This window comes from Sphaeramia orbicularis, chromosome 9 (genome assembly GCF_902148855.1).
Source record: "Sphaeramia orbicularis chromosome 9, fSphaOr1.1, whole genome shotgun sequence".
NCBI lineage: Eukaryota > Metazoa > Chordata > Actinopteri > Kurtiformes > Apogonidae > Sphaeramia > Sphaeramia orbicularis.
Genome location: NC_043965.1, coordinates 46,755,055 through 46,780,116, shown reverse-complemented (window position 1 = coordinate 46,780,116; position 25,062 = coordinate 46,755,055). Strand labels below are relative to the sequence as shown.

Sequence of the window (25,062 nt, the reverse complement as noted above, 5' to 3'; positions counted from 1 at the left end):
TTCAGGGGGTACTCTGCTGTAAAAATCCTTTTTTAGGGGCTACTCCGCTGAAAAAAGTCTATTTCAGGGGGTACTCCATTGTAAAAAGTGTATTTCAGAGGCTAGTCCGCTGTAAAAAGCCTATTTCAGGGGCTACTCCGCTGTAAAAAAACATATTTCAGGAGGGTACTCCATTGTAAAAAGTGTATTTCAGGGGCTACTCCGCTGTAAAAAGTCTATTTCAGGGGGTACTCTGCTGTAAAAATCCTATTTTAGGGGCTACTCCGCTGAAAAAAGTCTATTTCAGGGGGTACTCCATTGTAAAAAGTGTATTTCAGGGGCTACTTCGCTGTAAAAAGCCTATTTCAGGAGGTACTCCTCTGTAAAAAACTGTATTTCAGAAGGGTACTCCATTCTAAAAAGTCTATTTCAGGGGCTACTCCGCTGTAAAAAGTGTATTTCAGGGGGTACTCTGCTGTAAAAGTCTATTTCAGGGGGTACTCCACTGTAAAAAAACATATTTCAGGAGGGTACTCCATTGTAAAAAGTGTATTTCAGGGGCTACTCCGCTGTAAAAAGTCTATTTCAGGGGGTACTCTGCTGTAAAAATCCTATTTTAGGGGCTACTCCGCTGAAAAAAGTCTATTTCAGGGGGTACTCCATTGTAAAAAGTGTATTTCAGGGGCTACTTCGCTGTAAAAAGCCTATTTCAGGAGGTACTCCTCTGTAAAAACTGTATTTCAGAAGGGTACTCCATTCTAAAAAGTCTATTTCAGGGGCTACTCCGCTGTAAAAAGTGTATTTCAGGGGGTACTCTGCTGTAAAAAGTCTATTTCAGGGGGTACTCCACTGTAAAAAGTGTATTTCAGGGGCTACTTTGCTGTAAAAAGCCTATTTCAGGGGGTACTCCGTTGTAAAAAGTGTATTTCAGGGGCTACTTCGCTGTAAAAAGTGTATTTCAGGGGCTACTCCGCTGTAAAAAGCGTATTTCAGGGGGTACTCTGCTGTAAAAAGTCTATTTCAGTGGGTACTCCACTGTAAAAAGTTAGCGAACCACTGCTCTAATAAGTATCTGAGCACAAGGGCTAGTAGATGATATGCACCTAGTTTAGATATTTTTGTCAGAACATTTTTAAGAAAACTGGATTTAAAAATTGCAGATAATTCACTTGAACCAAAAGTTCTTCTGGACACGTGCCCAATGTTTTTGTTCCATATATCAAATAAATTCTATAAAGGGAATAAATGTGACTCATTGGGACCCACCCTGTTCTTCATCAGTACATAAGTTAGTGTTCATTCATATTTGTGTGCACTTGGTTAGCTTAAATGTTATGGAACCATGTGCTCAGGATGGTTTGGTCCAATATTTAGTACAAGTACAATAGTTGTCAGTAAAACTCAATAAAAATGAGTTTATGGAAAAGGTCGTATAAAAATGTGACCACAGTACGTTGGATACACAGAATAAAAAGGAAAATATGGAAAAAACAACTTCATATATTACATTTGTCAAATCTTTACAATATTTCAAAACAATGAGTAAATTGCTTTTCCCAGATGTACTTTAGATCAGATCTGCCCGTCTTCAAATGGAGGGAACTTTTTTATCAACAGGAATTTTTCCAAACCAAAACATCCAAAAACTGGACAAACTTTGCTGAACTCAGCTCTAATAGGGGATTAGGGACAATTCCAGTGTTTGAGCACACATGTATACCTGCACTGGACCAGTGAACACAGGTCAGAACCACAACCTGCTGGTTTGGATTTAGAGGGGATTCAATGACCTCTGGTCATGTGACCTCTGGTCTGGACTGGTTTAATCCTTCAGGTTTTAATGGAAATCTGAGAAACCATCATCACATGGTCATCGGTCATCATCGACATATCTTCTTCCTAGACTTTGAGAATCAGCTGTGCTGGTCCTTCACTTCAGGTCCCATCATCAGCTCCAGGAGGACATCTAGTGGTCTGACAGTAGAACTACAGCACAACCAACACACACATGTATCAGCCATAACACTTCAACTCACACTCACACCACAAACACACATATGAGATGTGGGACGCAGGTCTTGGTCCAAAACCCTGAGTCTGGTTTATCTGTGACCCGCTGGTCCACATCTGACTCTTCTCCATCATAGAACCACGTCTCAAACTCTGCTGTTTTCAGTGTTTGTTGTGTGACTGATGTGGATTCAGCAGAATGGATCAGTGTGAGGACAGAGAGGAGGGAGCCCCTCCCTCAAAGACCACCGACAGGACCCCCCCAGGACCTGGACCCAACAGACCCCTCAAAGCTCAGAGGTGAGACCACCAACTGGATCTGTCCACCACTGTTCTCCATGTCAGAGCTCACCACTAAAACCACTGACATCACTATTCACAGACCTGGACCTGGACCTGGACCTGGACCAGGGCCTGGACCAAGATGTGGACCAGGACCTGACAGACCCTCCAAAGCTCAGAGGTGAGACCACCATCTGGATCTGTACACCACTGTTCTCCATGTCAGAGGTCAGCACTAAAACCATTGACATCACTATTCGCAGACCTGCACCTGGACCTGGACCTGGACCTGGACCTGTACCTGGACCAAGACGTGGACCAGGACTTGACAGACCCCCCAAAGCTCAGAGGTGAGACCACCATCTGGATCTGTACACCACTGTTCTCCATGTCAGAGCTCAGCACTAAAAACACTGACATCATTATTTACAGACCTGGACCTGGACCAGGACCAGGGCCTGGACCAAGACGTGGACCAGGACCTGACAGACCCCCCAAAGCTCAGAGGTGAGACCACCATCTGGATCTGTCCACCACTGTTCTCCATGTCAGAGCTCAGCACTAAAACCACTGACATCACTATTTACAGACCTGCACCTGGACCTGGACCTGGACCAGGACCTGGACCAAGACGTGGACCAGGACCTGACAGACCCCCCATAGCTCAGAGGTGAGACCACCATCTGGATCTGTCCACCACTGTTCTCCATGTCAGAGCTCAGCACTAAAACCACTGACATCACTATTTACAGACCTGCACCTGGACCTGGACCTGGACCAGGACCTGGACAAAGACATGGACCAGGACCTGACAGACCCCCCATAGCTCAGAGGTGAGACCACCATCTGGATCTCTCCACCACTGTTCTCCATGTCAGAGCTCAGCACTAAAACCACTGACATCACTATTCACAGACCTGCACCTGGACCTGGACCAGGACCAGGACCTGGCCCAAGACGTGGACCTGGACCTGGACCAGGACCAGGACCTGGACCAAGACGTGGACCAGGACCTGACAGACCCCCCAAAGCTCAGAGGTGAGACCACCACCTGGATCTGTCCACCACTGTTCTCCATGTCAGAGAACAGCACTAAAACCACTGACGTCACTATTCACAGACCTGCAACTGGACCTGGACCCGGACCTGTATCAGGACCTGGACCAAGATGTGGACCAGGACCTGACAGACACCCCATAGCTCAGAGGTGAGACCACCACCTGGATCTGTACACCACTGTTCTCCATGTCAGAGCTCAGCAATAAAACCACTAACATCATTATTTACAGACCTCGACCTGGACCAGGACCAGGGCCTGGACCAAGATGTGGACCAGGACCTGACAGACCCCCCAATGCTCAGAGGTGAGACCACCATCTGGATCTGTACACCACTGTTCTCCATGTCAGAGCTCAGCACTAAAACCACTGACATCACTATTCACAGACCTGCAACTGGACCTGGACCAGGACCAGGGCCTGGACCAAGATGTGGACCAGGACTTGACAGACCCCCCAAAGCTCAGAGGTGAGACCACCATCTGGATCTCTCCACCACTGTTCTCCATGTCAGAGCTCAGCACTAAAACCACTGATATCACTATTCACGGATGTGGACCTGGACCTGGACCCAGTTGTGTGTCCATGAAGAGTACTGACTCCAAGGACTTCAATATTGACTTTAAACAGGATCGTTCATCAGAGTCAGCGTAGGTGGTCTTCATTCAGACCTTTAGACCCCAGTGCGACACTAAACCACGTGTATGTAAATGTTGATCTGACCACAGACTCTATGGATGAACGGATCCTCCAGGACTCAGCAGGAAACTGGGTTTGGATTCCCTCATGTGATGTGTGTGTTCCGGTTCAGTTTCCATACAGTAGTAGGTCTCTCCATCAGCTGGATGGAAATCTGATGGTTGGCTGTGGACACACGGGTCCAAATAGTCTGTCATTAGATTCACCTGGTTGGACTCAAGAACATCTGACTAACAAATACAGAAGTACATTATTGATTTATACTCTAGAATTATTCCTCACCTGATGAACTTAGAATGAACTCAATGATCCTGATCTAATGGTTCAGTGACTTTCATTGATCTGTGACTTTTTGGATCAGATTCACACTTTATTGATCTTCAGTGTATTGATCATTTTCTTATTGTTTCTACATATTTGTTTAAAGACTAAACACTTTGTTTTCCTGATAACCAGGATCCACCACAGACCAGAGTCCTCTGGACCTGATCCTGGACCTGGATCCAGTTGTGTGTCCTTCAGGAGTGACCGGTCCAGCATGGAACCAACAGATTTTTCCACAGAGACGTAAGTTTGATGTAAATGTCCGATGTGTCGACTGCTTATTAAATCGATATTAACCCTTTCATGCATTAATTATGAGAACCTTTGTCTAGATTTTTTCTTCTTGGGTGTTTTTATTCCTCCTTAGGCATGAAAAAAATAATGTGATCCGAGTTTTTTTTTTTTTTTCATGGAGTTACAAAAATGTCCATGCATTTAATTTTTCAAGTATGGAAATGTGTTTAAAACCTAATATCAGAAAGTGATATGAAAACAATGACAGAAAAACATTTTTAATGCTGCTAATCTGATATTTTCTCACATTTTAACATATTCTAATGCTAGTTATTACTCACTTCATCGAAATAATATGCAAAAAAACCTCTTTTTGTCTCACAAATACCAATTGATTTACACTAAAACATGTCACTGCTGATCAGGTTTATCAAGAACAGCAAAGTTACAGTAATGGTATGAATGTCAGTGTATGAGATGATGCAAAAGCGTCCACTGTATTGGCTGACCTGGAACTAAAACAACAAAACCCATGAATATACAAGGAAACGGCTTTGAATAACTGTCCACTGTAGTGACCAATATGCATGAAAGGGTTAAACATTGACTTTAGCTGAAAGTTTAGAACGTGTTCATTTTCAGCTGATTCTTCACATCACTGAGTTTGTTAGCTCAGCACTAAAACCATTGACATCACTATTCGCAGACCTGCACCTGGACCTGGACCAGGACCTCGACCAAGACGTGGACCAGGACCTGATAGACTGCCCAAAGCTCAGAGGTGAGACCACCATCTGGATCTGTACGCCACTGTTCTCCATGTCAGAGCTCAGCACTAAAACCACTGATATCACTATTCACAGACCTGGACCTGGACCTGGAACTGGACCTGGACCCAGTTGTGTGTCCATGAAGAGCATTGACTCCAAGGACTTCAACACTGACTTTAAACCGGATCGTTCGTCAGAGTCAGTGTAGGTGGTCCTCATTCAGACCTTTAGACCCCAGTGCGACACTAAACCACTTGTATGTAAATGTTGATCTGACCACAGACTCTATGGATGAACGGATCCTCCAGGACTCAGCAGGAAACTGGGTTTGGATTCCCTCATGTGATGTGTGTGTTCCGGTTCAGTTTCCATACAGTAGTAGGTCTCTCCATCAGCTGGATGGAAATCTGATGGTTGGCTGTGGACACACGGGTCCAAATAGTCTGTCATTAGATTCACCTGGTTGGACTCAAGAACATCTGACTAACAAATACAGAAGTACATTATTGATTTATACTCTAGAATTATTCCTCACCTGATGAACTTAGAATGAACTCAATGATCCTGATCTAATGGTTCAGTGACTTTCATTGATCTGTGACTTTTTGGATCAGATTCACACTATTGATCTTCAGTGTATTGATCATTTTCTTATTGTTTCTACAGTTTGTTTAAAGACTAAACACTTTGTTTTCCTGATAACCAGGATCCACCACAGACCAGAGTCCTCTGGACCTGATCCTGGACCTGGATCCAGTTGTGTGTCCTTCAGGAGTGACCGGTCCAGCATGGAACCACCAGATTTTTCCACAGAGACGTAAGTTTGATGTAAATGTCCGATGTGTCGACTGCTTATTAAATCAATATTAAACATTGACTTTAGTTGAAAGTTTAGAACGTGTTCATTTTCAGCTGATTCTTCACATTATTGAGTCTGTTTCCATGACCAAAGAAATCCAATAACTATTAGTAATCAGATCATTGGAAGAACCAGACCTGAGGCCTTTACATGCACTTAAATGTGAAAATCCTAAACCCTGGTTTAGACGCTCCAGTCCATTATGGGATGTCTTTGGGATTTTGTCTGTACATAGTGATGATAGAATCCAACTTCCTGTTATTGTCTTCAACTCCCGTTTGATGAGGTAACTTCTGTTTTGTATGATTGTAATAGTTTGTGCACATGTGCAGATGGAAAAGAACTAAATCCATCCCATGAACCTGTAAACATGTATGAAGACATGGGAGGACTGGACACACATCCAGCTGTGTTCATCTGATTGATTGTAATCAGATTACTGCTGGGATCTGATCAAATACATCAGATTAGACTGTTTACATGGTCACTGGAAGAATCTGACAACTCCACAAGTCAACTCACCTTTGGGCGTCCCCATGGTTACTGCCCATCCTGCATTCTGATTGGCTGACAGGTGTCCCTTTGTTTAGTCTTCTAGTGACTGTTCAGTAAATCTTCTTCAGTGTCGGAAATGACATTTCTATTAGAGCCCGACTGATACGGGATTTTTGGGCCCGATGCCCCAAAGCCACATGGTACATAGTGTTCATATGACAATCACAAAAGTTCCTTCAAACAATACTCATTCATTATTTTCTTTATTTTCTTCCCATAATAATTCAACTCCCCCTCCCCCCTCTTCAAAGAACATACAGGACACCAACCCACAGAGAAAATAAAATAAATAAATAAATAAAATGAAATTATAAGAAAACGTGTTACTATTATAGTCGTGCAGTATATGTTATGATTTACATGGGCCAATAATTAAAGTACAAAAGAGGACTGCTACGTAGGAAAGGTTTGATGTTTACACAAATATGTCAACACTGGATCCCATACAGAAAAGAATGTATCCCTAGATCCTCTGAGTGTGTATTTTATTTTCTCTAACTGTATGACTTGCATTAGGTCATGAAACCACAGAGACACGTCAGGTTTGTTTTTAGATTTCCAATGCTATAATATTCTTCTCCATGCCAGCAGTGTTGTGAAAGTCATGATGTTTTTAGGTCTTTTCCTGATGGTAGAACGTCTTCTATCTGTGGTTCCAAACACAGCCATTACTGCACTGGGTTGGACAGCGATATGAAGGTCCTCTGACAGTGTTCTAAAGATCACAGACCAATACGATGTCAGGGCTGGGCATGACCAAAACATATGGGTTCAGTCAGCAGGAGTGTTTCCACACCTGTCACAGCTGGCATCTGTGTTAGCGTATATTTTAGCTAGTCTTGTTTTGGAGAAATGAATGCGATGTCAGAGCGTGAATTGTATTCCTCTTAGTTTGGCACAGGAAGTCCTGTCATTCACTCTGTGTAGAGGGTTGTCCAGTATGTCCTCCTCCAAGTCTTCCCCCAAGATCTGTTTCAGCTTTAACACATTCTTATCCTAGACCTGGACCCTGAGTCCTCACATATGAGCCTCAGGTCAGAGGTCAGAGGTCACAGCGGAGTCAGAAAACATTTGACAGAGAACAGCATCTCATTTAACTTTCACACGGAAACTGGATTCTTCTGCAGTAGGATATGAATCACACTAAGACCACAGTTTAATGTCAGAGTTCAGCACTGTAGCAAGAATAGGATACCAATTTATTGATTAATTGAGTGTTGGTTCATTGATTAATTTAATTATAGACTTATAACTAAGCTTAAACCTAAATCAACCCCAAAACAATAATTTGGAAATCTTGCAAAGGTGATAGTTCGTTGACTGCACAGATGAACCCATGTGTGAATAACAGTACACAAAGCATAACTGAGGCAATGGATTTATATACATATAAATACTTTATTAACTAAACTAAGACACACAAATAACATAAAGACAAGAGACAAATACAACCAAAGGAGCAGGAGATTATGGACAGGAGAATATGTAAATTAAGTTGGCAGATAGCTATATTCAAGAGATTATAAGGTTAGTGAGGTTACGTTGAGGTAAACCTACTTAACTTGGAATAACACCAACTCAGATAAATCAGGAGCAAGTTTTCTTACAAGTTGTTGCGGTGCGGATGCAGCAACTGGCACGGCCTTGACGGCGGATGGATGAAGTCTTCTGACGTAGTTCGAAGCAGGAACAGGCTGTGAAGCGACGTGCTTGCGCTGGAGGCCTGAAGGTCTGGAGTTCTGAAGTTCTGCTGGCTGGAGGAGGTTCACAGCTGGCTCTGGCGGCTGGTTCTGGAAAGCTCACCAGGAAAAGTGGAGAACAGCGAAGATGATAAAGCTCTTTGGAGAGCTTAGAGGATAGAACAGCTCTGAGAGCCAAGGAGATGGTCAAGACTCCTTGGAGAAAGCTCTCTGCTCTTAGGTGAGAGCCCAGAAGATGGTGGAGATAGCTCTGGAGAAAAGTTGGTTTCATTCACTTTTATAGTTCTGTCCAAAAACCAACTTGCCACACCTTCCTCGTGAATATAGATGAGTTATCGATGCCTTGGGGCGTTGCCTTCTTTGTCTGTTTTCGGCGGGAAAACGCCTCCTCATGCATAGTCAAAAGTATCACGTTTCTCTTCCCTCTTGGGAAGACAGAGGGGGAGAGGACTGTGGGCAACCTTGTAAGAAAACTTTGCATCCTTAAATAAGATCCTTAAATAAGATCACTTAAACTTTATACATCACCTGTAACCTCACTTAAGCATCAGTAAAATAATAGCATGATTATTCAGACATGCTATGAGCAGTGATACTCTTACTTTCACATAATTCACCGTGAACATGATCAGGACACACATATGTGAAACCACAGGTCAGGCAAATGGCTTAAGTATTACGTGCATAAAAGAGTTAACGTGCTGAGTTAATCAACATTAACACATAATGTAATACATTATTAACATGGCACATATAGGGATTTTGTCATTCAGTCTTTTGTTCGTCTCTGGGTTCATCTTCACCTTTGGATAAGCAAGAATGATGGAACACAGATGTTGAGAGGCAAAAGGTCAGCTTAGTGTCAAAACTGAGTCCATTAGGCTCATTCCTTAAGATCATCTGTCTTCGTAAATGTCATTTGCAAAGGATGTCCCAGCATTGACCTGCTAAACAACCAATCAGCATGGTTGTTCAGGAATTTGGTTTGACACGGAGAGGAAGATAATATAATTTATACTTCTGTTTTTGAGTCTGTTCACTCACTCCACCGTCATGAGACTACAGCACTAAACCACTGTACCATCAGTGTTCACAGACCTAGACCTGGACACGGACCTGGACTTGGACTTGGAGCTGTGTGCCCATGAACAGTGATGACTCCATGGGTGTTTCAGAGACTCAGTAAATGAACCTCAGATCTGGTCCAGATTCAACAACAGGGTTTTCAGCTCAGTCAGTCCTAACTTGGTCCGACCTAAAGTTAGTCCTGTTGCACCGTCGGTGTCACATAGTCTTTTTCTTCAGTCTCTGGTTCAGACACTGGCAGGAGAATCACACTAAACCTGATCAATGAAAACTTGTTGTTGTAGTGGGAGCTGGTCCTGGATGATACTGGATCACAGTCCAGGGTTGGTTCCTGGTCCATTGAACACTTTTGTATCATATGTTGTGAGTGCAGATGGTGAGGAGACACATTGTTAGGACAGAGCTGTTGGTTTCATCCAAATGTAGATGAGATCAACTAAACCCAGTGAGTGTGAAGCTCCAAACACACTCACATGATGATTGTCAGTGGGATCAGCAGGACCAGGACACCTGTCCCACTACAGGGGGTCATGTGACTCATGACAGGGTCAGTGTGGACAGACATAATGTGAGCTCATTGTTGATGATTGGTCCACAGAGTGGAGCAGCAGAGCTCAGAGGTTCCCAGTGATCCACAGCATCCAACTCAGCTGGACTCCACATGTGAGGTGTGTACTGGTCCAACATCTACTGGTCCATCTGTTCTGTCCAATCAATAATGTCCAATGCTGATGCAGTACAGCTTATTCATGTGGAACTCTTCAGGATGTTTTTGTCTTTTATATAAAATGAATGATGTTGATGTAATGTGTCAAACATTGGGACAGAAGGTTCATTAAACCTGAGGGTTACGTTGATGAACAGGTTAATGATCACATCAGATACAGACCTGGGGCCTCATGTACAAAGACTTGCGTGGATTTCATACTGAAACCTGCCGTACGCCCAAATCCAGAAAAGTCCGAACGCACAAAAAAATCCAGATGTATAAAACTGTGCGTATGCCCGAATCCAAGTACACTTCCTTTATACATCCCAATCAGCGAGGAATTGAGCGCATATGTTGGAGTACCTGACTCCTCCCTCTCCACGCCCACATTTAAATATAGAAATCAGTATAAACGGGGTCTGCAGGTGGGATTCCCTCTGGGATTCCCCTGTCTGCAGGATCAGATGATGACGTCAAGGTGGACGCGAAGCGGAGGCCAAAACAGGCGGAAGGAGAAAAGAGACGAACTGAGACTGTTTGAGGAAAGAGTCGCCGATATTGTGACACTTTTCTTACAGGGCTGATGCGGATCACCCCCAAGATAAATATATATTTAGTATTTGTGTCAGTCACACATTAGTTTATTCTATGGGTCACACAACAGTCTGATCACAGCCAAACTAGATAAAGGTTCATGTGTGATCATGTCAGGATATCAACGAGGAAATCAATGACTCTGACTCATTTTTAATCACTCAAATTATTATTTTCCAACAATCAGACAGCAGACGGTCAGACCCAGTGTCATCCTCCTGTCACAGAGGCTCCTGTTGCCTCCCCAGCGTTAGCCGGTCCTCCGGTCCGCCACAGCCCACTGCTGATGCCCATAAGACCGGCATGGGTCTGTACTGACCCGAGTCACATTAGGACATCGTGAGGACAATCGGCGGAGTCAATGAGCGACTGGACTGACTAATAAATGTTCTCACAGACATGAACACTATATTTATCAACCAATGAATTTTAGGTCCTTGTCTCTTTGCTGTTGCTGAATGTCCATCCGGGCAGGATTGGCATTGATGGATACAGGGTCTAATTGGTTCTGGTTCTGTTGGTTGATGTGCTGCTCTGACAGTAGGATGACGTGCCGGTGTGTTCATTGTTCTTCTGTGTATCTCCGATGTGCCCATCAATCGGAGGAATGACCTTTTTCACATTATTAACAGTTTCTCAGTGTCACCTCTAAGTGTCGCCAATGGTTCCAAAGCACTAGAAACGTGCGTACGCCAGCTATGGACTTGGCGTGAAGGACCGCACATTTCCACGGTCATTTCAGTCTTTATACATCTGAACGTGAGCGTGGAAAAGGGTGTACGCCAGGTTTTTGTGCGTACGCACGCTTTATACATGAGGCCCCTGGTTGTTGAAGGTGAACATGTTCTTTTGGATCTTTACAGGAAACACAGATGGCGGCATTTAAAGAAAGTCTGTTGAAAATTCTGGAGGATTTGAATGATAGTGACTTTAAAAAGGTCAAGTTGTTCTTGGAAAATGAAAAACCACGAATCCCAGTGAGTAAACTGGAGGATGCAGACCGGATAGACACAGTACGTCGGATGGTCCAGACCTACTACACAAATACTCAGAAAGTCACTGTAAGGATTCTGAAGAAGATGGAAAGGACTGATCTGGTGAAGAAACTTCCAGAAGGCATCCTAGTATGTAAAGGTCAGTCATTAATAAGTAATTTGTAAAGTAAGAGGTTCCATATTTCATTCCCCTGTGACACATTAAACAGAAGGACGGTGATAATGTTGTTTCCATCTGTTCAGACCCAGTAGAATTCTATGAATATTCATATTCTGTCCTGGTAACATTCAAACCCCTCAGAGCATCAGTTTAAAGATCAGTTAAATCTGTGAAGGCAGTCGTCATCTGGGTTTGTATAAGTCAAAAATCTAAGATTAACTCAACACAGAGTTTAGTCAAACTAAAAAAAAAACAGTAAATTCAAACTGAGGATGAAGCAGAACTGTATTACGCAAACATTAAGCTCTTTATTTATTATTATTATTATTATTATTATTATTACTATAAATTAATGGAGCAAATGGACAGATAATATAAGCTAAAACACAAGCAGCTGTTCAATCAGAATCCACTCATGTAGTTTTCTCACTCAGTCATTCCCACTAATGTGATTTGTGAGGTCTCAATGACCTTTGACCTTTGTCCACCTCGATGCAGTTACTTCATCCTTAAGTCCAAGTGAATGTTTGGTCCAGATTTGACTGAAGTCTGTCAAAGCCTTCCTTAGATTTGGTCTTTTAAAGGTAACTGTTCCCGACAGACTGACCTTTTCCTGTGGCTCTAAAATCAAAGTGAAGCAGCTGTCAGTCTGTTTGAAAGGTTCAAGTACAGTCAAAGACAGAAGAGACTCTGAAAACACACAGAGGTGAACACACCAAGTGGAAGGATGACACTTTTCACCACAGTCTTCTAGTCCAAGCAGGTCCTCATTCAGTCCCTGACTGTACCTGAATACACACAGAATCTGTAACATAATGATATGATGGTAGAAGAAATGGGAAACATTCCCCTTCCATTTGTGTTTGTAACATCCTCTGAATTGTCTTCTTTGTCTTCACTCAGAGAGCATTGACCAGTGTCGGCGAAAACTGAAGGATAAGCTGAAGCGGAAGTTTGTGCGTGTGTTTGAGGGCATCGTTAAAGCGGGACACCCCAAAACCCTCCTGAACCAGATCTACACAGAGCTCTACATCACAGAGGGAGGGGCTACAGAGGTCAACCAGGAACATGAGGTCAGACAGATTGAAACAGCGTCCAGGAAGCCACACAGACCACCAACAACCATCACATGTAAAGACATCTTTAAAACACCACCTGACACAGATGAACCAATCAGAACAGTGCTGACAAAGGGCGTGGCCGGCATCGGGAAAACAGTGTCCACACAGAAGTTCAGTCTGGACTGGGCTGAAGACAAAGCCAACCAGGACATCCACTTCATATTTCCATTCACCTTCAGAGAGCTGAATGTGCTGAAGCAGAAGTTCAGCCTGGTGGAACTGGTTCATCACTTCTTCACTGAAACCAAAGAAGCAGGAATCTGGATCTTTGAAGACTTCCAGGTGGTGTTCATCTTAGACGGTCTGGATGAGTGTCGACCTCCTCTGGACTTCAACAACACTCAGATCCTGACTGATATCACAGAGTCCACCTCAGTGGATGTGCTGCTGATGAACCTCATCAGGGGGAACCTGCTTCCATCTGCTCGCCTCTGGATAACCACACGACCTGCAGCAGCCAATCAGATCCCTGCTGAGTGTGTTGACATGGTGACAGAGGTCAGAGGGTTCACTGACCCACAGAAGGAGGAGTACTTCAGCAAGAGGTTTACAGATGAAGAACAGACCAACACAATCATCTCCCACATCAAGACGTCACGAAGTGTCCACATCATGTGTCACATCCCAGTCTTCTGCTGGATCACTGCTACAGTTCTGGAGGACGTGTTGAAGACCACAGAGGGAGGAGAGCTGCCCAAGACCCTGACTGAGATGTACATCCACTTCCTGGTGGTTCAGGCCAAACTGAAGAACGTCAAGTATGATGGAAGATCTGGGACAGAGTCACCCTGGAGTCCAGAGACCAAGAAGATGATTGAGTCTCTGGGAAAACTGGCCTTTGAGCAGCTGAAGAAAGGAAACCTGATCTTCTATGAGTCCGACCTGACAGAGTGTGGCATCGATATCAGCTCAGCCTCAGTGTACTCAGGAGTGTTCACACAGGTCTTTATAGAGGAGAGAGGACTGTACCAGGACCAGAGGTTCTGCTTCATCCATCTGAGTGTCCAGGAGTTTCTGGCTGCTCTTCATGTCCATCAGACCTTCATCAACACTGGAGTCAATCTGCTGTCAGAAGAACAAACCACATCCCAGAGTTCTGGATCTGCACAGACACAGTTCTACCAGACCGCTGTGGACCAGGCCTTACAGAGTCCAAATGGACACCTGGACCTGTTCCTGCGCTTCCTCCTGGGTCTGTCACTGCCGACCAATCACAGACTTCTACAAGATCTGATGAAACAGACGGGAAGTAGCTCAGAGACCAATCAGGAGACAGCTGAGTACATCAAGGAGAAGATCAACAATAAACTGTCTGTAGAGAAAAGCATCAACCTGTTCCACTGTCTGAATGAACTGGAGGATCGATCTCTGGTGGATCAGATTCAACAGTACCTGAGAGGTGGAGGTGTCGACACAGTGGATCCATCTCCTGCTCAGTGGTCAGCTCTGGTCTTCATGTTACTGTCATCAGATAAAGATTTGGATGAGTTTGACCTGAACAAATACGATGATTCAGAGGAGGCTCTTCTGGCTTTACTGCCAGTCGTCAAAGCCTCCAACAAAGCTGTGTGAGTCCAAACAGAGTGGAGTTTATTGAATTTAGAGTCTGGTTTAGGACATTCTTATACCTTATTTATTCCTTTTCAAACCACGACACTGATCATATTAATCAACATCATAACTTGATGGAATTCACACATAATCCACTTCATGTTTATGGCAGTAGGAGAACATCTGATCCAGTCCATCAAACGTGAGTTAGTTTATAGTGGACCATGGATTTAGATCCTGTTTGGTCTTCAATGCTGGTTCCAGATTATCTTTAAATAAATCTGTAAATGTATGTGTTACTGAGACCCCCAGATAAATAAAGGGGTCATAACCATAATCATAAATGAACAGCAGTGAAGGTCCATACGGTTTGTCTGAGTGTTCACAGGAAATAGTAGCTCTGTGATTCACTGACTTTATAACCTGATATTTAACCAAAACTAGTGTTTATCACTAGAACTATTGGAACTGAAATGAAGTGGAGTTTAGTGAAGATCAGTTTATTCTGCTGCTGTTTTTAATAGAACAAACCAATCTGTTCTGTTTCTGCAGACTGACTGTCTATGACCTATCACATGAAGGCTTTGAAGGTCTGTCCTCAGTTCTCAGATCCCAGTCCTCTAGTCTGAGACATCTGGCCCTCAGCACCAATGACCTGGAGGATTCAGGACTGAAGATCCTGTCAGATGGACTAAGGAGTCCAGACTGTGAACTGGAGACTCTCAGGTCAGATAAAGTTAGAATCTGAATTCAGTTCTTTCTGATCTTTTGGTCCTGACTGAATTTTATTAAATCATGTTGTACTTGTTTAAATGAAGGTGTATTAGATCTAGAGCTGCACAATCAAGTCAATCACAATCAGTGGGGGCTCGTCAATGGAGGGTGCTAGGGCGCCACCCCACCTGTCTCAGATGAAGCAGAAGACTGTAAATGTTCATACATAGTTGAAGTGGTCCCGTGGTCCACCAGGCTCAGATACAGATCTGACATGTGACAGTTTTCTTGGTTGTGTCACATATGAAATGTTCCCAAACTTTGGACCGTTTATTTGTCGTAGCCTGGCTTCAGTGGGCGTCTACCGCTGCTCCTTCTGTTCCAGATCATTAGTGTGCATGTGCTGTCAGTGTATCAAAGATCTGGGAAAAGTCAGATGTCTCACTCCGAGCTACTTCAACTGGCTACGGTCGAACATGATTTATCCTGGGATTGGATACACACGATGACATCACTAACGACCCACCAACTACTAAACTAGTCACTGACTGATTTTGCCGTCGACTAGTCATTGCAGCCCTACCAGACATACGATGAGATGAACAAAGAGTAGACAAATAATCAAATATAGAGGCTAGTAGTGGAACCCGACCAACCACTCCTACTCTCAGCAGCATTGTGTTCCTCCCTGAGCTGAGATCTATGTGGACTGTGATGGTCCTTCAGTCCAGTCCAGACCTTACCTGATCGTATCATCTTATTTGTCCTCCAGGTTGAGTATCTGTAACCTGTCAGAGAGAAGCTGTGAAGGTCTGTCCTCAGTTCTCAGATCCCAGTCCTGTAGTCTGACACATCTGGAGCTTAACAACATGGACCTGAAGGATTCAGGACAGAAGATCCTGTCAGATGGACTAAGGAGTCCAGACTGTAAACTGGAGACTCTCAGGTCAGATAAAGTTAGAATCTGAATTCAGTTCTTTTTGATCTTTTGGTCCTGACTGAGTTTTATTAAATCATGTTGTACTTGTTTAAATGCAGGTGTATTAGATCTAGAGCTGCACAATCCAGTCAATCACAAGTGTAATCACTAAATCAATCTGTGTAATTAAAAAATGGAAAAAGATGATCATTTAAAGGTCAGGATTTAGGTGGATTTATGGTGATCCAAATAGAAAATTAGAGAATGGACGTTCAATTCCCCCTCTGTTCTACAGTGATGATTTGGATTTGGTGACACTGAGCAGATGGAGATACTGTGGAAAACAGGAAAAATGAAAATCACAACATTAAGCTGTTTCTGCTTTTAAGTTTTGTTTTTACACTAGTTTCAGTTTTTATGTTTGATTTGACATTGTTAAATGACTTATGAATTACAATAAAAAAAAACTGTTTTTCACTTAATTGTGCAGCTTTATTTGGATCTGAGCTGTAGAACAAACTGAGATCTATGTGGACTGTGATGGTCCTTCAGACCAGAGCTGACCTGATTGTAATCCAAATATCATCTGTGTCTTCCAGGTTGAGTGTCTGTAACCTGTCAGAGAGAAGCTGTGAAGGTCTGTCCTCAGTTCTCAGATCCCAGTACTCTAGTCTGACTCATTTGGACCTCAACAACATGGACCTGAAGGATTCAGGACTGAAGATCCTGTCAGATGGACTAAGGAGTCCAGACTGTAAACTGGAGACTCTCAGGTTTGGATTGTTCAACCAGTGTGAACGATGAGGATTAAAACCATGGTGTACTTGTAGTGGATCAGTCTGAGCTGGTTTTCAGAGCAGCTGTTCAGTGTCTGACATGAAACACATGCATGTTCCTTTATTTATATGAAACAAACAGGAACTAAACTGTATGAAGATGTATTTGAACCAAATGAGTCTAAATCTACAGATACTATCCAAAGGACAGTAAAGTGTCTGCAGTCTGAGGGTTGGACTGGAGTGGAACTGGTTTGTCTGTTCAAACACTGGAACCCAAGAACCATTGAACCTTTGATTTGGAGGTGCTGAAGGATGTTCATTTATGCACTTTATGTTTTTGGACCAATATCTGTACATTTGTGTCTTTATTTGGTCAAAGTCAATCTTCATCCAGTTAAATTTGTCTGAGTCACAATAAAAGATCAGGTCTTTCCAGACTTTGGACAGGGACTGGACTAATCTTAGTCTGTGTTCAGATCTTGTCCTGAACCGGGTCAGTCAAATAGAAACTGGCTCCAGGTAAATCCCATTTGTGCTGAAATCCATCCACAGAATAACTGTGTCCAACAGCTGATGCTGCTTCTTTTCCTCCTCAGATGATGTGTGATGTTTTGTGTTGCAGACTGTCAGGATGTCTGATCACAGAGGAAGGATGTTCTTCTCTGGTCTCAGCCCTAAAGTCCAATCCGTCCCATCTCAGACTGCTAGACCTGAGCTACAACCATCCAGGAGCCTCAGGACAGGAGCTGTGTGCTCTAGTGGAGGATCCACACTGGAGACTGGACACTGTCAGGTATGGACTGAGCTGATGCACACACAGAGAATGTGTGACAGAACAGGTGGAGCTGACAGGAACACTCTGTCACAGCTGATTCCACATCCTGTACTGAAGTTCCAGACCACGGTCACACATACAGATGTTCAATAAGGGACTGACAGGAACCATTGACTGAATGTGAACAGAAAAGCTGGAGTGGACCAGAGGGATGGAATGTCCATGTTTAATGCTGCTCTAACCCCCCCCCCGCCTCCTTTCAGGTTGGAGCCCAGTGGAGTCCGATGGTTGAGACCAGGTCTGAGGAAGTGTAAGTGGATTTACATTGGATTACAGATGAAACCCAACCTGAACATACAGGGTGGGGAAGCAAAATTTACAATGAACATTTAGTTGTTTTTTTCTCAGCAGGCACTACGTCAGTTGTTTTGAAACCAAACATATACTGATGTCATAATCATACCTAACACTATTATCCATACCTTTTCAGAAACTTTTGCCCATATGAGTAATCAGGAAAGCAAACGTCAAAGAGTGTGTGATTTGCTGAATGCACTCGTAACACCAAAAGAGATTTCAAAAATAGTTGGAGTGTCCATAAAGACTGTTTATAATGGAAAGAAGAGAATGACTATAAGCAAAACTATTACGAGAAAGTCTGGAAGATACTATTAAAGAAGAATGGGAGAAGTTGTCACCCGAATATTTGAGGAACACTTGTGCAAGTTTCAGGAAGTGTGTGAAGGCAGTTATTGAGAAAGAAGGAGGACACATAGAATAAAAACATTTTCTATTATGGAAATTTTCTTGTGGCAAATAAATTCTCACGACTTTCAATAAACTAATTGGTCATACACTGTCTTTCAATCCCTGCCTCAAAATATTGTAAATTTTGCTTCCCCACCTTGTAGAGTGAGAGCTGGTACCACATTAGAAAACACATCAACTGTCAGTGAAGACAGAGGATGAGCTGACAGCTGATTGGTCAGGACACAGATCACATGACACAAATTCCCTGAGGGACGAGTCCTCAGAACCTCAGACCATTGGCCAATCACACCTCCTCTGTCTTTATGGATCATTCTAGTGTGGTTCTTGTGCCGCTGTCTGATAAAGGTGGAAGACCAACAAAAAATACAGTCAAAAACACAGCTGAGTCCATCAGGAGGAAAGTTTGTCACAGTAACAAGTTCAACCCAAAACATGAAATCACTTCCATAAATATTTATTATCCATCAGATAAAGGCTGTAATATTATGGGTTTTATGGACAATTAGGAAAAAGGGAATTAATGGGAATTAAATTAATAAATCTGTGCAAAGGTCATCACTAATACAGTTTGTTTTTGATCAGAAGGTTTTGGACAGTGAACTTGGAGACACAGACTGAACAGAACCATTGGAATGAAATGTCAGTAAATTCCACTTCCTGTCTATCTGTCCTTGACTACTGCCTACATGACATTAGACAGAAAAACCACAACTACAACTCACATCTCAGAGCTTCTCTGAAATAAAACTCACACAGACACGTTTCAGACCAGACCTTTATTTGTCTCCATCGTGAATTTCCCCAAAACCATCAGAACTCAAACCTGTGGAGGTTTAAAGTGCTGTGACGCTGCTACCCATCAGTCATCTGCATTGGAACACACATTATCTGTGTGATCACATGATCAGCATTTATTTAGTGACATATTTCTGTGGAACATTTTCATGATAACTTCATGACTTCTTTGTTTGGTCTTTGAATGAACTACTAGGACTTGTACAACTATCAGTACATGTATTTAATATAATACAAACTGAACCAAAATTAACAAAAAACTAAATTAAATAGACTGAGAACAGCAAAGTTACAAAGGACATCCTTTAAATCTTCAATAAAATTAACATTTTATTAATTTTCTTTGATTATTTTCTTTTTTTGTGATTATTTTGTTCAGTTTTTTTCATTTTTGTTAATTTTGCTGAATAACTTTATTCTTTGTTTATTAGTTTTGTTAATTTTGTATTTAATTTTGTTTTGTTTTTTCATTCATTTTATTGATTGATGATTAATTTGACTCATTAATGTGTTTCGTTTTTATTCTTTTGTTGAGTATTAGTGTTTGTAATGTGGTACCAGGTGAGGTTGTGTAACTGTGGTTTTATATTCCAACTAGACAATTTCCACACGTGGAAATCGTGAGAGGGGCTTGGGGTTCGGGGGGGGGGGGGGGGGGGGGGGGGGGGGGGCGGGGGCACGCCATCAGTTCTATTCTGAGGTTGTTCACGACAACAGGTCCTGCTTGTGATCGCAAGGTTGCGTCCACGTCCAGGCCCAAGCGGCGCACAGCTGAGACAAATTTCTGGGACCACTAGATGGCGCTATGAATCGCATTCAGTATCACTATGTCATTTTGTTCAAGGCAGGAACAAAATCAACCAGGTCAAGTTTGGTGCTGATCGGAACAAAAATTACTGAGTTACCGTGTGGGACCACTAGGTGGCACTGTGGGCCAGATTCATTATTTTGTTTAGAGCGGGAGTAACATTAACCACATCAAGTTTGGTGCTGATCGGACAAAAAATGACTGAGTTACCATGCAGGACCACTAGGTGTCAGTGCTCAGCCAGACTCAGTATTATTTCATTCAGGGAGGTACTAACATCAACCAGGTCAAGTCTGGTGGAGATTGGGCCAAAAATGACTGAGTTACCATAGGGGACCACTAGGTGGCAGTATGAGCCTGATTTAGTATAATTTCATTTAAGGCTAGACTAACATCAACCAGGTCAAGTTTGGTGCTGATCGGATCAAAAATGACAGTTACCGTGCGGGACCACTAGGTGGCAGTGTGAGCCTGATTTAGTATCATTTCATTCACGGCTTGACTAACATCAACCAGGTCAAGTTTGGTAGAGATCGGACCAAAAATGAGTTACCGTGCATGACCACTATGTGGCAGTATCAGTCAGATTCAGTATTTTTTTCAGAGCGGGAGCAACATTAACCACGTCAAGTTTGGTGAAGATCGGACCAAAAAAGACAGAGTTACCGTGCGGGACCACTAGGTGGCAGTGTGAGCCTAATTCAGTATTATATCATTCAGGAAAATACTAACATCAACCAGGTCAAGTTTGGTGCTGATTGGACCAAAAATGACTGAGTTACCGTGCAGGACCACTAGGTGGCAGTATCAGTCTAATTTAGGATCATTTCATTCAGTCAGTATTTACAGCTCCCCCCCCCCTCCCCCTATAATTCTACCTATACCCCTGCACCAATGTAATGTGACTCCAATGACCCTTAATAGACCTGTTGTTGCCACGGTGATGTTCAGGCTGTTAGGGGGAAGTGTGCTCAGAATGCAGAGACAGGCAGAAAGAGCTCTGGAATAGGTCCAGAACAGCTGCACATTACAGAAAAACCGTAAAAGATAAGTGAAAACTACAATGATCATGACTGGCACGAAGAGCTCTGGAAGACACAGATGTAATTTTCTTGCTTGTACTGTGAGAAATGACCGAATTACAGCAGTATAAAAACAGTCAACTTATCAGGAAAACAATCTGTTTGTATTGATTTGAATACGGGCAGAGGAGGGATGAGCCTCCATTCTACTGCCTACCATTTCACTTTAGAAAGAGCTAGGTCTTCAAACATAGGTTCATATGAAGCCCAGGAACTGTGACTACATTTTTGGAAAGAATCATTTGCCTCCTATGTATCGTTTGGCCGGGAGGACGAGTTACCGAGAAAATTTTGAGGTGATTTTTCTGCTCTCTCTCACTCTGCTGAGCCTGAGGTATGCCAGGAATGTCACCCTGCTTGGGTCTATTCTGACAAATCTGACACTTTTCTAAGACCCACCTATCAAAAACCGTAAACCTCAACCTCAAACAAGGTACATTCCTGCGGAGACAACAAAAATGCCTGCATTTTAAAGTTTAAATGAAGTCTGGAGGTCAAAGTATGGCGAAGCAGTAGCAGTCAGAAACAAGTGGACTTTTCTGGCTGATTTTTTCCTCTCCCCATTCATTTCTATGGGACTTTTTTCACAAGTTTTTCGCGAATAAGTCTGCAAAAAAAATCACAAATCTCTACGAAAAATAATAGCACACTATTCCCGATGAAACCGCACATTCTGATGTATTAATTGCAGAGGTCCTCCCAGCGCCTTAGGCCCTATTAATCGGTGAAATCTTGTCCAGAAGATTAGGAATAATATGTGAAAGAGGCGCGAGAAACAACAATAGGTGCTCGGGCCAAGGACCCCGAGCCCCTAACTAATGTGGCGTCTTTCCTTGTAACTGCACAGCTAGCAGCTAGCTTACAGCTATAAAACACACACATGACCAATCCAACATATGGTCGTGTGTGAACCAGGGACACAATTACAAACAACCGGTTATTCTACAGTCTTTCCCTAAAGTCAAATCAAGCTGATCGCTGATCAGTAACTGCAGCTGTTTTGTGTTTTCTTCTGTCCATCAGATTTCTGTGAACTCACCCTGGATCCAAACACAGCGCACAGAGAACTCAAACTGTCTGAAAACAACAAGAAGGTGGAACGAGTGGAGGAGGTTCAGTCATATCCTGATCATCAGGACAGATTTGAGTACTGGCCTCAGCTGATGTGTTCAACTGGTCTGACTGGTCGCTGTTACTGGGAGGTCCAGTGGAGTGGAGATGTTGAAATATCAGTGACTTACAGAGGAATCAGAAGGAAAGGAGACAGTGCAGACTGTGCGTTTGGATGGAATGATCAGTCCTTGAATCTGATCTGTGAGGAAGATGGATACACTGTCTCTCATAATAAGAAAGACACACTCCTACCTCAGTCCTCCTCCTCCTTCTCCTCCTCCTCTGGTACAGTATCAGTGTATGTGGACTGTCCTGCTGGATCTGTGTCCTTCTACAGAGTCTGCTCTGACAAACTGATCCACATCTACACTTTCAAAACCACATCCACTGAACCACTGTTTGGAGGATTTGGACTGAATGAAACAGGAGCCACAGTGTGTTTGTGTGATGTGTAGTTGTGTTGTATATTTCTGTAGATGAGTTGTATGGTTGTGTAGATGTGTTGTGTACTTGTGTAGATGCATTGTGTAGTTGTGTAGATGTGTTGTGTAGTTGTGTTGTGTAGATGCATTGTGTAGTTGTGTTGTATGGTTGTGCAGATATGTTGTGTACTTGTGTAGATGCATTGTGTAGTTGTGTTCTATAGTTGTATAGATATGTTGTGTACTTGTGTAGATGCATTGTGTAGTTGTGTAGATGTGCTGTGTAGTTTTGTTGTGTAGTTGTGTTGTGTAGATGCATTGTGTAGTTGTGTAGTTGAGTTGTATAGTTGTGTAGTTGTGTTTTGTACAACATGAAATTGTTCAGACAAATCAGTTGAATTTTAACACAGTTCTGTCTGAGTTGATCATCTACAAATACACAGAACATTTAGAAACACCAATAACAGAAATCAGCAGGAATTCAACAATTATTTTGAGTACCATAAATTCCGGACTATAGACCACACCTGCATATAAGCCGCAGACCCTAATTTTAGAAAGAAAATCAATTTTGTACACGCATAAGCTGCGCCGGTTTATAAGCCGTGGGTGTCCACCAGTGGCGATTTCTCATAGACTGCAAGAGAAGCCCGGCTTCCCCTATCGTTACAAAAATGAAATGGTTAAATATGTTTGGTTGTGTTGACATTTCATTGACTACACGTGTTAGAACACCTTCATCTCACAGACGAGTTTGTTCAGAATCAGCTTTATCTCAAATCATCAGACTTGATGTTGTTCACTTCTCATACATTCCCATCCATCCATCCATTTTCTTCTGCTTATCCGGGGCCGGGTCGCGGGGGTAACAGTCTAAGCAGGGATGCCCAGACTTCCCTCTCCCCAGACTCCTCCTCCAGCTCTACCGGGGGGACCCCGAGGTGTTCCCAGGCCAGCTGAGAGACATAGTCTCTCCAGTGTGTCCTGGGTCTTCCCGGAGGTCTCCTCCCGGTGGGACATGCCCGGAACACCTCCCCAGGGAGGCGTTCAGGAAGCATCCGAAACAGATGCCCGAGCCACCTCAGCTGGCCCCTCTCGATGTGGAGGAGCAGCGGCTCTACTCCGAGCTCCTCCCTGGTGACTGAGCTCCTCACCCTATCCCTAAGGGTGCGCCCAGCCACCCTGCGGAGGAAACTCATTTCGACCGCTTGTATCCGGGATCTGGTCCTTTCGGTCCTGATGCAAAGCTCATGACCATAGGTGAGGGTAGGAACTTAGACTGACAGTAAATCCAGAGCTTCTCCTCTCGGCTCAGCTCCTTCTTTACCACAACCGACCGGTACAGCGACCGCATCGCTGCAGATGCTGCATCGATCCGTCTGTCAATCTCACGCTCCGGGTGCATTGTGGATTGGGTGACAGTCGACGGCAGGGAGCCCGACAACCCGATCCCCGGACGCAGAGTCATACATTCCCGTTGCGGTGTTTCCTCATATGATCTATGGTTAAGCCTGGCTTCTATGGGAGTCTATGGGACCGAGTGGAACCTTTTTTTCATTGCATCAAAACTGGACGGTAATTGGGTAAAGGTTTTCTTTGAGTTCAAATGAAATTCTTCCCTGTATGTAAATGGGTATGATATGTGTGAGCTTGCTGTCATATCTATAGGTTGAGTCGTTGTTAATATGATGATTAAAAAACAAAAAACGAGGCAATAAAAGGATAGTAATAAAAGCACATTTTCTCTTTCTTTTTTTTTTTTGTCGGTGGTGTCATATCAGTACTTGGACTCTTGTATGTTTTGTCTGTCTTGTGTGTCATTTCCTGTTTTATTTTGTTAATCCTCCTCTTGTGTCATGTCTGGTGTCTTTGCTTCCTCTCCCTGATTGTTTCACCTGTGTTGATTACCTGTCTCCGCCCTGATTTGTTCCACCTGTGTCTCATTGTCTTCCCTCCCTTCTGTGTATTTAAGCCCTGTGTTTTCCCCTGTCCTGTGCCAGTTCGTATTCCTTCCTTGTGTTGTGTATACTTACCAGCGATTCTCTGAGCCTGTTCGTCTGCCTGTCTGTTCGTTCCTGACCCGGTTTGTTCCTCGACTTCTGAGCCTGCCTGATCCCTTCCTGTACCTCTGCCTGATTCTGCCTCACTGGTTTTCGACTTTTTGCCTGGACTTATGGTTAGTGCTTTTGTTTTTTCCC

General features: G+C 43.3%; 1 protein-coding gene across 1 annotated transcript; it reads left to right on the top strand.

Moving 5' to 3' along the window:
- The first annotated feature begins 2,394 nt into the window (after positions 1-2,394).
- LOC115426234 (uncharacterized) lies at positions 2,395-21,256 on the top strand. Its single transcript, XM_030144238.1, has 11 exons — positions 2,395-2,452; positions 3,718-3,798; positions 4,485-4,595; positions 5,293-5,367; positions 5,450-5,560; positions 6,063-6,173; positions 10,155-10,224; positions 11,723-11,993; positions 12,918-13,107; positions 15,239-15,367; positions 21,172-21,256. Exons 3-11 carry the CDS (start codon positions 4,567-4,569, stop codon positions 21,254-21,256), a joined length of 1,071 nt encoding a protein of 356 aa, XP_030000098.1. The 5' UTR covers positions 2,395-2,452; positions 3,718-3,798; positions 4,485-4,566.
- The last annotated feature ends 3,806 nt before the right edge of the window (positions 21,257-25,062 follow it).

Bases quoted from the DNA above. Each gene is read 5' to 3' on its own strand.
- LOC115426234 (XM_030144238.1), top strand. From the start codon at position 4,567: ATGGAACCAACAGATTTTTCCACAGAGAC. The intron at 5,368-5,449 runs GTGAGACCACCA...CACTATTCACAG, and splicing joins AGACTGCCCAAAGCTCAGAG to ACCTGGACCTGGACCTGGAA. The intron at 6,174-10,154 runs GTAAGTTTGATG...ATTGGTCCACAG, and splicing joins CCAGATTTTTCCACAGAGAC to AGTGGAGCAGCAGAGCTCAG.